We start from the raw sequence: 11504 nt of genomic DNA, 5'->3' as shown, positions 1-11504 counted from the left end.
CCCCCCATTCAAGCCACCACCATCACCATCCTGGCCTCTCTCTCTCTCTAAAAACCGGGAACACGAACGGAACGTGTCCATGCAACGCCCAACCGGACCTGACGCACCGGGCGTTAGTGCCTCAATGGCACCAGTTTGGTGCCTCCGAGTCCCATAACTATAATTTAAAGGCGTTTTCGGGCGGGCGAGCGGGCCTTGGGGCAACATGGCGCAAAGGGGTGGCGCACTGTGTGTCGCCTTTTCGCTTCCAAATACAAAACAAATCAAACACACACGACCCTCGCGTCCCAGTCGCGTCAGTCAGTCAGAGCCAGCCAGTCGACGATCTGTCAGCAACCTGTTAATGTTTTCGGACAGCGATCGACCGATCGGCTTGGCGCCACTTGTGGGACCCGCCATGGCCGTCGCTCGGTTCTTTGGGTCAGGTTTGGCATATGCACACACGCGGCCAACCGCACGGCGTGACTTGCGCCTAAAAGATGACGGTTGTTGGCGTATTTGCCTGGCGCTGCTGCTGGGTGGGTCGATAAGCGATGAAGTTAACACGTAGCTTCTGCTGAACGTCCAAAGGTGAACGTCATTAAGGTCCAACTAAAAGAGATAAAGTCCTAGCAACTTTACGCAAAAATCAAAAAGCGTGCATTCTATGAATCGTAGCCGCAATCACCTAAAATGTACCTTAATTTTAATGAAAACCGAAGTGTAGTTTCAAGGCTTATTGAGCGCCGTGGTTTTGGTCAGGCGGCAACGGAGGCGTTCTGTTGCAATTGCGATGGGGAACGTAATTGCGTCGTGTAGACGATTGACGCGGTACCGAACGAGGAAGTTTCTGTTATGAATGGACGTGCAGGACCACGTCAAGTTTCTGCGCGTAGCTCAACCTGTGTACCGGGCGTAGTCTGACGCCTGACGGCCATCGGAAGTTTTCTGCGCGCTCTTCCGGAGCCGCCATTTAGAATCCCAAATCGGGTACTTGAAGATGGAATCAACAATGAGGCTGGCGACGATTTAAATAATTACTATTCGTGGCCGGGCTTCCGGACAAGAGGGCGACCAGCTAAAAATAGGATTTCATCTGTGCGTCGGAGCGGAGCCGATTCGGTTCGTTCGGACTGGACGTATCCGCCCCATGAGAGGTCCACGGTGTATGGGTACGAATGTTTCGAAGTGTAGTGTCTCCTGCGGCTCCACAACACCAAAATAGGAGACAAACCTCGCGGAGGCCACTCGCGTAAGACCGAGCCGGTGTGTGCGCGCGCGCGCCAGGAAATGACGCAATCAGACTCGGAGGGCCGTAATCTTTATTAGATTGGTGCGCGATCGGACTGGCGGACGCCCCTGGACGGACCGGCGTAACTCGTAAACCCACCGAGTGGTCTTATCTTACAACAAGCGTTTCGATGTAATTCGCAGACTTGGAGCCTCGGTGGCACCTTGCACTCCCGGTGCGCTGGACATTCACTTCGCCAGACCTTCGATCCGGCGACTCGACTTCAGGGGGAGGTGCGCGGTATGCGAACATGTTTACGGTCCCGAAACCCCGAATGGGCCGCATCGTAAAAGTTGGCATCTTGCATTAAGTCACGGCACCGGCTGGCGCACTCCCGGCCAAGGAGCGTGCCAAGTGAAATGCGCCGACTTCGGATGGGTGGGATGGTCCGTCTGTTTTTTTGCGGCTTTCTTTCCCGCCGCGTTTTATGATCCTGTTCTGGGACTCGTTCATGTTTCATTGATGATGGCCCCGATCGAGCGTTTCGCACGCACGCCCAACGTCGCCGGTGGTCCAGCGGCTCCAGCGGCACCATCTGGCACCACCCCACCCCAGGGGCAACCATTTGTTGCGAGCCGAGCTTTTACGAGTTGTTATATTTCGTGGGGCTATTAGCGTTATGATCGCTTACACCCAACCGATCGTGGCCGAGAGTCAGAGTCGAAGGTCACCGATCACTTGACGCGATCGGGCGCAGGGGCGTAGGCACGTTCGGCAGGGCACAGCGGACACCCTGTCCCGCCCCGCCCCCCGCCGAGCTTTTGGGACTCGGGCATCCAAATTCGAGTGCAAATCACGGTAGCATAATGATGGCATCATCGACGCCCCGATCGATGCGGCTCTTGAGGCGTCGCTCGAGGGTGCTCTCCTCGAGAAGCCGGTTGTTGAGACCGTCGATCGTGCGTAGCTACCGGATCCGTGAAGTGTGTTAGCGTGTGTGTCGTTCATGTTTCAATTTCAGTGCGTCTTTCCTACTCCTTTCCGAGGGCTTCCGAAGCGTGTTTCGAAAGCGTCGATCGATCGATCGGCGTTCTAATATGCAATTGGGTCGACAGTCGAATTAAATCATTACGCGGGATGGGACAGCGTCATAACACTTCACCGACAAATGTATATTTTACGTAATCCGCTGGAAGCCGTTTGCTGTGGACAGAGGCAGAGACAGAGACAGAGAGAGTAACAGCTTCCATTTTTTTGGCATGTCAATTCCCAGGGCTGAACTTGGCGCAAAAATCAGATTCAATTCTTCAACTGTCAAACGGCGCGTGTCCGTTGCACTTTGATATTTGGTGTCCCCAAACACGGCACGTCGTGCCCCGTGCTGCGAGGCAACACTCCCAAAACACGTGCTCCTTTGCTCATTATAAACATTTTTAATAAACCCATCAATTACACCACCGCAGCGCAGCGTGAATTCGCCACGCAGCAAGTGCTTAAACCGCGCGCGGCCGAATGGATTCGGGACCCCGGCCCCGGTCCATCCATCCGTCAGGCGGGCAGGACACACAGCGCTCAAAAATTGAGAAAAGACCCGTCGGAGCTCTCCAACTCTACCAAATCGGACGCGCTTAATGATGACATAAATAAGAGACTCACCATTCCGCACTGGTGTTGGTCGATCACGGAGAGAGAGCGAGAGAGAGTATGTCATCCTCCCGGGACGAAAGAAAAAAAACTTCAGTTAGCTCGGTTGTCCGATTAGTATGCACCGCAACACAATGCCCAAAAGGCGCTTTAGGCAAACAGATGTCGTGATAAATCTTGTGTGCCTCCCTCCAAAAAACAAAAAACCACTCGGCTTCCAGAAAGGAATCCGACGATCGGCCACATTTGGGCAAGGACGACTATTTGGTGATCGTTTATTCCGAGTCAGCCCGTCGGCCCGGACTGCAGGTTGCTGGACTCGGATGCGAACAAGTGACTTCATCGGGTCAAAACAAGTGTCACCGGACGGACGCTGTGGCGATGTGGTCTCGCAACTCAGGTGGACACCATTTCGGGTGCCCACCAATTTACATATTCCCACCTGCCGCCGCCGGCGGCTGGGCGAGTGTTACCGTGCGGCCATCGTCACCTCATCGTCGGGTGTGCACTGTAAGAAAGGAACCGTTCGGAGGCATCCGGTCCGAGGCCCCATAAACTAGCCCCTGTCGATGCAGGAGGTGTCCGGCACCGGGATGCCTCCGTCGAATAACTCATCAGCCACCGGACGGAGGTGGCCTATCGCGTGTCGCGAGCGTCGCAAGACTTTCTCGAGTGGCCGCGTGGGTGCCTTTCGCAGGGGCAGTGCAAACAGCCAGCGGATCAAAACCTGTTCAGAACCGAGCTGGAGCTGGCCCCTCCAAAATCGTCTTAAAACAATGGCTACGGGATGCCCCCGAGGACCCCACGTTCTTCTAATCGCTCTTGCGCTGCGCTGCGCGCTCGACATAAAGCCCGCTAATTTATCGAAACGGAATAAATAATGAGTGTAGATATTTGAAATTAAATAATATTTTATTTCACTTTAATTGATACTATAAACAAATTTACGACACTCGACCGATCGGGCTGGTTGGTTGGTGGAATAAATTAGCCGTACCATTTCGGTCGATCGATCGACTGTGTGGATCGGTTTTGGGAATCGAAATCAAACTCCGCTTCGATTGACCGATCGATGCGACTTTCACACTTTCGGGTTCACCTGCTCGCGCGGCCCCCGATGAGATCACACGCCCGGCAGACGGTCGCCAGCCCGTGCGAAGGTAACATAATCCTTTGGCCGCCCGGGGGCGAACTAGTTGGGGTGGGCCGCACAGTTTAATGGGCGACGACGTGGCGTAGTGTGGCCGCCTTTGGTAGAATGCCACAAGGACGCGTCAATTGGAGGCTTGTTGTCAGGCGATGTAATTTTGATTGGCCACCGGCTGAGCACCGGCAGGCGCTAATGGGGACCGTTTCGTGGCCCGTATCGGATTGCGATGGGCGGCACGATAGGCTACGGAATACGGCTCATTAGTGACGTGTGGCGCTGCACTTTTAGGAGAACCCCTTACCGTCGATCCCGTAGTACAGGTACGCGCAGGCCCGTAGGAAGAAAACGATGCTGCAAACCGTTTGGACGAGCACCAGGAACTGCATCGTTGAGAGATGGCCAAGTGGCGTCCACTTCTAGTCCGGAGCGAGTGTCGGGGCAAACGATACCGGCGCCGACGAGGCGGTTCCAGATCGCGATGTTTGAACGTTAACAGGTGTCGTTGGTCAATATTGATCGCCGTGTTGATCGTACTCACTGGATGCGTTGTTGTTAGGCGAAACGATGCGTAAGGTACTCGCTAGGATGGAATTGTTTTAATGTTTGCACGTTATCGTTGGTAGATTTATAATAATTGTATTAATTGAGAAACCAATTTTCAATACGCGTGATCAACGAAGAATAAAAGCATTGTTGATCAGACATTGTTATAATGATCACAAACATAGTTGTTACATCTAAGGTTGTGTTTATAAATAAAAAAACTTATTGTGAAGTTAAAACAAACAAAACCACAGCTGTCTCAATCTTCACAGAACTCTAGCAGTGATAAAAGATTCGTTACGTTAATAAATACCTTATTAAACGGCTTCACCAACGGTTCGGCAACGGTTGTAAAATGAACACAAGCATTCCCGTAGCCTGTCTACTAGCACTGAGTCTAGTTGTCGTTGTGCAGGTAAATTAAGACTAAATAGGTTTAGTTTTGGCAAAAAGCAAATAATAAAACTACCCTGCTTCTAGGCGATCGGCGAATCAACTGCGCAATGCAACACAGTGTTTAAGAAAGCGACAAAGAAGAGATTTTGTGATGCAACACGGTACGAAACCATTATGGGAGTTGACATGGTCAGGATGTTGGACTGCGTCTTGAAAGCGGTTAAGGTGGTCGACCAAACGGGAATGGCGGATTATCGGAAACTGTACGATCCGATGAAGAGAATCAGGCCAGATCGGAAGCATGATTATAATTTGGAATCGTGCATGGGCAGGAGCCACAATCTGCTGCCGACAACCAAACGGCCTCATGATTTTTACAAGTGCATGATGGAAAGTGATTCAAAGGAAGCGTTCAAGAAGGTGCTCAATCAGAAGATATGTCAAAAATGGTTTCCGCAGGTTTGAAGCAAAGTAATAAAAATCTTGACTTGACTATGATATTATCAAAAGCAACTCTTTTGGAGATTTTTTTCTTATTTTTCCTTTTGCCTATTATTACCGCACATAATAACCAGTAACAGAATAATACCTAGCTTTAGGTTTTATTGGTTTTAAAACCTATTCAAGTTATTGGAATTACCAATAATCCAAACCTAACCCAACTGTGGTCCAATGTGTTATAATTGTAATGTAAGTGTTTTTGTTGATGTCCATTGTCGATCAACGATGCTTTCATCAAATACTTTGAAGCAGACAATTGCAAATATTGTTATTATAAATAGTTGCACCTATAAATAAAGCACCGTGTTGAATTACGGTAAACAAAACCTAGCCTTGGGACTAACAGCAATGATATAAAAAGGAATTGCATCTAAAACTAAAACTTCATTATTATCGCTTCAAAATGAAGGCAACTATAAAGCCCTTTCCCGTAGGCTGTCTGCTGACACTCTGTCTTGTTGCCGTTGTGCAGGTAATTAGGCGTAAAAAAGGCAATGTTTTACAGGGAAAAATAGTGACACATTTAATACTATTCTAGGTTACCAGCCAGTCACTAGGCAAATGCAACAGTGTGTTCAGTTCGGCAACAAAAAAGAAATTTTGCGATGCAACGAAGTACCAAACCATTGCGGGAGCTGATATGGACAAAATGTTGGACTGCGTCTTGAAGGCCGTTAAAGTGGTCGATCATACCGGTATGGGCGAATACCACGCGCTGTACGATCCGATGAACAAAATCAAGCGAGACCCGAAACACGATTATATTTTGGAAATGTGCATTGGAGGCAGCCACAATATGAAACCCCCAACCAAGCGGGCTCACGAGTTCTACAAGTGCATGATGGAAAGTGATTCAAAGGAAGCGTTCAAGAAAGCGCTCAATGAGAAAGTATGTAAAAAATGATTCAAGGTTAACACAGCCTAATAAAAGTGTTTACAGGACTATAGCATTGTTAGAAGCATTTATTTTACAATTAACTTATTTTATGAAATTAAAAAAAACTCAAGCTATTAAACACTTGGCGAATGTGGGAGCATGGAAGACGATAGAAGAAGATGAAAGTTTGAACATTGGGTGAACATACTTCTTGAATTAAAATTCCTAACTTGAATGCTTAATGACAGTACTAATTAGGTCATTTAATCAGTAATGCTATCTACTGTAAAATCGCATGAATTAATTCAAAGTCCAAAGTTCTACCAGCGACAATATGAGAAGATCAAGAAAGTATGTTTGAAATTTGTTTAATCCAAACGTGTTTGATTTGGGTACGATTTATTTGTTCAAACAAATATTTATGACTAGCTGATCCCGGCGCGCGTTGCCACGCCTCATTTCATCCTCATTTCTCGATTATCCGACGTTTCAAAGGACTTCCTGCTGAGGTATCCGATCAGCTTCCCTTTGCATTTCCCGTTACTTCTACTTTTCAGACGATCGGGCTTCCCGGTGACGTATTTGTTCAGTTTCCCTTTCCTCCTTCCGTTACTCTGTTCCGAATGATAGGGCTTCGCGGTGATGTATCCGATTGGCTTTCCTTCCCGCTTCCCGTTGGATACATGGCGAAACTCGCACCAGCTAAATTTGACTCAAATTGTTTGAACACTTTTCGAATTTTGCTGCAATTTACCCTAATTTTGTATGCGAGCCATCCTTTGTAAAGTGGCGAAGGGTTTCAAAAGTTCACCAGAACATTTCCTCTTCCTAAACTCCCACCTGCAGAATTTGGTTCGATTTGTTCGAAAATAACCCGAATTATGCTGAATTTTATGTTATGTTTGTATGGGAGCCCCTCTCCCGGGAGGTGTGAAATGTACTTTTTCTACTATATGATCCTAATTGAAATCTAGAAGGCTGTAGCAGTCCGTTGCTATCTCTCTCTCTCTCTCTCTCTACCTATCTCTTTCTCTCTCTCTCTCTCTCTCTCTCTCTCTCTCTCTCTCTCTCTCTTTCTTTCTTTCTTTCTCTCTTTCTCTCCCCCCATCTCTCTCTTCCTCTCTTCCGCACCATTTTCAAAAATAAACGCAAACTATGCAGTTCCCCCCAACATCACATTGCTTCAAGATGGATGGAATGAGGGGTGGTGATAGGTGGAAGAAGGAAGGAAAAGGCTTTTAAGTGAAACCAATCGATTTACAGACCACCAAAACCTAAGAAACGATACCCATATTGCCCTAGGACGTATTTTAAGGATTGGGGTTGTATGGGGACCCCCCCTTCCCCGCGTCCTGCAAGAACCAAATTTTGTCACATGGTTTCTCAGGTGACCAGCAACCACTGTGCAAGTTTTGATGAAATTCGATCCATAACTTGTGGAGTAATTGATGTTTTTAACAGTTAGTTGTATGGGAGGGCAAAGAAAGAGGGGGGTGAGGGGTTTCTAACCTTGACTATTGCACTCCCCGGCCCCAAAAACCCCTGTATACCAAATTTCGAGTCAATCGGTCCAGTAGTTTCGGAGTTTACTTGAGACATACAGACAGAACTTGAATTTTATATATATAGATGAAATGTTTATTCAAGTAAAACACATCTATATTAAAAGTAAATAACCCTTAGCGAGTTACAGCAAACAATAACAAAACCTCAAACGCTTATAAAAGGAGGCGAATTTGCGAAATGCTGGAATAATAATTTGCACAGTTACCCGTACACAGCAAGATGTTGTTAAAGAAAGTGTTGTTGTGCTGCCTATTGGTCTGGTGTTTTGTGCAGGTATTAAAGACATGGGATTTTGGAAACCATCTCTCTCAGAAATGTGTCAAGCAAACATATTCAAATTAATTTTACTTTTGCTAGGTGACTGCCAAATCGTTGGATCAATGCAAAAGCGTGTTCAACGCGTCCACAAAACAGAAGTTGTGCAAAGCAAATCGGTACGAGCGTATCGCGGGTGTTGATATGGATAAAACACTGGATTGTGTCATGAGGGCGGCAAACATGGTACATAAAAGTGGAGCTGGCAATGTAAGTATTTCCATATTGGCGGTGTCTATCTAAACAAAACTGATCTCTTTGAATAATTTTACTAGTTCCAAGCACTGTTTAAACCGATGAACGCCGTCGAAGAGAATGGTCGGAAGCATAATTTCAGTCTTGAGTCTTGCATGTCTAAAAAGTTGACGGAAGAGCTGCCGCAAGGCAAGCGAGCGCACGCATTCTACAAATGCGTAATGGAGTCGGAATCAAAAGCTGCCTTCAAGAAGGTATTCAACCAAAAAGTATGCCAATGAAAGTGTATGAGAAATGCGAGTTCCGATGCATCATATGATAAAATAATAAAATAGAGAGCAACTGACAAAAATATGTATTTGTTTACCGTGCTACAAAAGGTAAAATTAAGTCGGAATCCGAAAATGTGAAACAGAAAGAATTTGTACATATTATACCTGCTTCTTAGATGGTCAACTGCGCCGCATGCTGATTGATGTCATGCGTATTGTGACAACTTATTGATTTCATAAGGAACAGATTTTGACTTTAAAACCGAATTCCCCTTACTTATCTGCAGAAACGGGGGAATCGCATTTCAGAGGTTTTAGAATGTCTTCCATGTTTATGACAACATGTAAATCTTAAAAAAAGGTCTCAAGTACATCAGCGACTACATCACGTGGTGGTCAAGACCAAGCAAAGTTCAAAAGTTTACTTAATGTCCAGTAGTTGCCCTTGGGAGGTGTTTGATTGACGTGCGTTTGATTTGTCTGATATAATGTGTAAAAACTAATATTAACACAACGTGCCCGAGATAAGAACAATCACGACTAGAAGTATTAGCAACAAACAGTAAACAAGGACTAGAAATGTAATCAATGGTATAAAAGAACGACGTATTTCAGGCAGTACTTCAAAAGGCTCGTACACCGAACGATTGGCTATTCACAGGATGTTGCTGAAACAGGTTCTACTGTGCGTATTTTGGGCCTGTTGCTCTATGAAGGTAATATTTATATGGGGTAGAATAAAATTAGCCAAACTGCCGCATAACTGCCGTATCCTCACAGGTAAATACACAATCACTCGATACATGTGGCTTGACCGATTCGACAAAGCGAACGCTATGTGCTGCAAGTGAGTATGACGAGATTCCGGGCGTTGACATGGATGCAACGTTGAACTGCATCCTTAAGACTACGAAAATCGTCGACGAAACGGGAGCTGGAAATGTAAGTACTCAGGATAGTCAAAATTTGGGAAGAATTGAACGATATTTTTGTAAATTTTTCACAGTTCTACAGTTTGTTCGATCCGATGGCCGTTTTCGAAGATGAAACCCGGAGGCTTAACCATAATCTTGAGGCGTGCATGACCCGGCGATTGAAATACACCCTGCCGGAACCTCAGCGTGCACATGCGTTCTACAGGTGCATGATGGCAGGCGAGTCTCAGTACTCCTTCAAGAAGGTGTTTAATGCCAGAGTTTGTAATTGAAAGGGACATGGCAGCTCCGGACCCGTGTCAACTGTTTAAAAAACAGTAAACTTCCAGTAATGGCCTGTTGCAACTTTTTCATGAATATTTTACTGATATAGCGATGACTTATAACGATTTCAAAAACCACATCACTGCGATATTGATTGATCAAGAGTAGTAACTTTAGAGTAAACAATATTCTCCTAAAGGATTGCAGTGCCTTCGTTCGTAAACAATATAAATTATTCATCGTACTCTAGAATCATATAAAACAGCGACTCCGCAAAGCAACAGAAGTGGATCAGCGTACAATAGTGTCGTGGTCAAGAAAGTGGTTTGCTTCAAATTTTGTTTCTTTAGCAATCAATTATAAAATTAAACTAACAATAAAAAATCAGAGACAGATTGAAAACTACAAAAAAGTCTGAACAGTTTGAAACAAGATGCAGTGGAATAAACTGCTTTTATGTTTTGGTTTCTTAATGTGGTGCCTTCTGCAGGTAACTTATAAACGTATATTAAAAACGTGGTCTAAAACGAGTTAGAGAGCAATGATTGTGTTTTGCTAGGTGGATGCCCAATACGGGAATAATTGTAACAATTTAATGAGCGCCAAAACGAAGAAGACACTATGTGGCGCTAAAAAGTACAAAGCCATCAAAGGTGTTGATATGGACAAATTGTTGGACTGCGTGCTAAAGGCGTCGAAGATCGTGGACGCAAGAGGAGCTGGAAATGTAAGTGATTGCAGCATAACTAGTGCGCCCACAAGAGAAAAAAAAAATTACTGCCCGTTGCTTTTATTTCACAGTTCGAAAGCTTGTTCAAACCAATGTACCTCGCCGAAGGGGATGGCGCTAAGGTTAACCAAAACCTTGAATCGTGCACGACTAAAGGGATAACGCAAACGCTCCCGTTTCAGCAGCGTGCGCATGCCTTCTATAAGTGCATCATGAATACGAAATCGAAAAAATCCTTTAAAAAGGTGTTTAACAGCAGAGTGTGTAAGTAAAGTGATTACAAAAAAGGCCACAGTGTAACGAATGGAATGAATAAAACACTTATAGATAAACCGAACATTTTGTACAAGAAACTGTTTTCTGATGTATTGAGTCTTTATAATATTGTTTTCCATCTGACACGGTTCAGTTCTGTTTCACTATCTTTATGTAACAACAAATAAGTAAACTTCATCCTTAATACATAATATCCGTTATTTATTTTTTAATTTTTACGATCATTGATTAGTTTTCGTGAACAAGTAACGCTGAGCGAAGTGATCGTTATCATTATCATTGTTAACTCCTGCAAATGACGTTTGAACTGAGGAGTATAGAGCACAGGAATAAAGTAGCGACTCAGTATGTTGATTTGAAAACTGAACAGTGGGGTTTGCTTTGGCACAGACGAGCAATTGTTGAAGAAACATTACTTTGCTACAGAATGCCGTGAGCAAATACAAATATTACACCATTTGTGAACATAATACCGGGTAATATAAAACAAATGATCAGAAAGCAGTATATAATAGTCGCATCGGCACTTGATACGGTTTCCCTGTTACGGTTTTTATAAATAGTGGTGATCATAATCGAGACTATAGACGAGTCGAGACTATCGACCAGTACGGTTAAGAATCGGACCAA

At 45.3% G+C, this 11504-nt stretch overlaps 4 protein-coding genes across 4 annotated transcripts; all 4 read left to right on the top strand.

Moving 5' to 3' along the window:
* The first annotated feature begins 4877 nt into the window (after positions 1 to 4877).
* Positions 4878 to 5444, top strand: LOC128276138 (uncharacterized). Its single transcript, XM_053014607.1, has 2 exons — positions 4878 to 4962; positions 5028 to 5444. The coding sequence occupies exons 1-2, from the start codon at positions 4903 to 4905 to the stop codon at positions 5406 to 5408; spliced, it is 441 nt and encodes a 146-aa protein (XP_052870567.1). The 5' UTR covers positions 4878 to 4902; the 3' UTR covers positions 5409 to 5444.
* Positions 5445 to 5986: 542 nt separating this feature from the next.
* Positions 5987 to 6391, top strand: LOC128276139 (uncharacterized). The gene has a single exon (XM_053014608.1). It carries the CDS (start codon positions 6085 to 6087, stop codon positions 6346 to 6348), a length of 264 nt encoding a protein of 87 aa, XP_052870568.1. The 5' UTR covers positions 5987 to 6084; the 3' UTR covers positions 6349 to 6391.
* Positions 6392 to 8083: 1692 nt separating this feature from the next.
* On the top strand, positions 8084 to 8741 carry LOC128276137 (uncharacterized). Its single transcript, XM_053014606.1, has 3 exons — positions 8084 to 8160; positions 8245 to 8412; positions 8478 to 8741. Exons 1-3 carry the CDS (start codon positions 8107 to 8109, stop codon positions 8676 to 8678), a joined length of 423 nt encoding a protein of 140 aa, XP_052870566.1. The 5' UTR covers positions 8084 to 8106; the 3' UTR covers positions 8679 to 8741.
* A 561-nt stretch (positions 8742 to 9302) lies between these two features.
* Positions 9303 to 10577, top strand: LOC128276136 (uncharacterized). The gene is made up of 4 exons (XM_053014604.1): positions 9303 to 9385; positions 9450 to 9611; positions 9676 to 10358; positions 10428 to 10577. Exons 1-3 carry the CDS (start codon positions 9332 to 9334, stop codon positions 9874 to 9876), a joined length of 417 nt encoding a protein of 138 aa, XP_052870564.1. The 5' UTR covers positions 9303 to 9331; the 3' UTR covers positions 9877 to 10358; positions 10428 to 10577.
* Positions 10578 to 11504: the final 927 nt, after the last annotated feature.

Source organism: Anopheles cruzii, unplaced genomic scaffold (assembly GCF_943734635.1).
Source record: "Anopheles cruzii unplaced genomic scaffold, idAnoCruzAS_RS32_06 scaffold00603_ctg1, whole genome shotgun sequence".
NCBI lineage: Eukaryota > Metazoa > Arthropoda > Insecta > Diptera > Culicidae > Anopheles > Anopheles cruzii.
Note: the sequence above shows the minus strand (reverse complement) of the source record. Positions and strands in the feature narration are given on the sequence as shown.

Bases quoted from the DNA above. Each gene is read 5' to 3' on its own strand.
- LOC128276138 (XM_053014607.1), top strand. From the start codon at position 4,903: ATGAACACAAGCATTCCCGTAGCCTGTCTACTAGCACTGAGTCTAGTT. The intron at 4,963-5,027 runs GTAAATTAAGAC...CCCTGCTTCTAG, and splicing joins GTCTAGTTGTCGTTGTGCAG to GCGATCGGCGAATCAACTGC.
- LOC128276139 (XM_053014608.1), top strand. From the start codon at position 6,085: ATGGACAAAATGTTGGACTGCGTCTTGAAGGCCGTTAAAGTGGTCGAT.
- LOC128276137 (XM_053014606.1), top strand. From the start codon at position 8,107: ATGTTGTTAAAGAAAGTGTTGTTGTGCTGCCTATTGGTCTGGTGTTTT. The intron at 8,161-8,244 runs GTATTAAAGACA...TACTTTTGCTAG, and splicing joins TGGTCTGGTGTTTTGTGCAG to GTGACTGCCAAATCGTTGGA. The intron at 8,413-8,477 runs GTAAGTATTTCC...TAATTTTACTAG, and splicing joins ATAAAAGTGGAGCTGGCAAT to TTCCAAGCACTGTTTAAACC.
- LOC128276136 (XM_053014604.1), top strand. From the start codon at position 9,332: ATGTTGCTGAAACAGGTTCTACTGTGCGTATTTTGGGCCTGTTGCTCT. The intron at 9,386-9,449 runs GTAATATTTATA...GTATCCTCACAG, and splicing joins GGGCCTGTTGCTCTATGAAG to GTAAATACACAATCACTCGA. The intron at 9,612-9,675 runs GTAAGTACTCAG...AATTTTTCACAG, and splicing joins ACGAAACGGGAGCTGGAAAT to TTCTACAGTTTGTTCGATCC.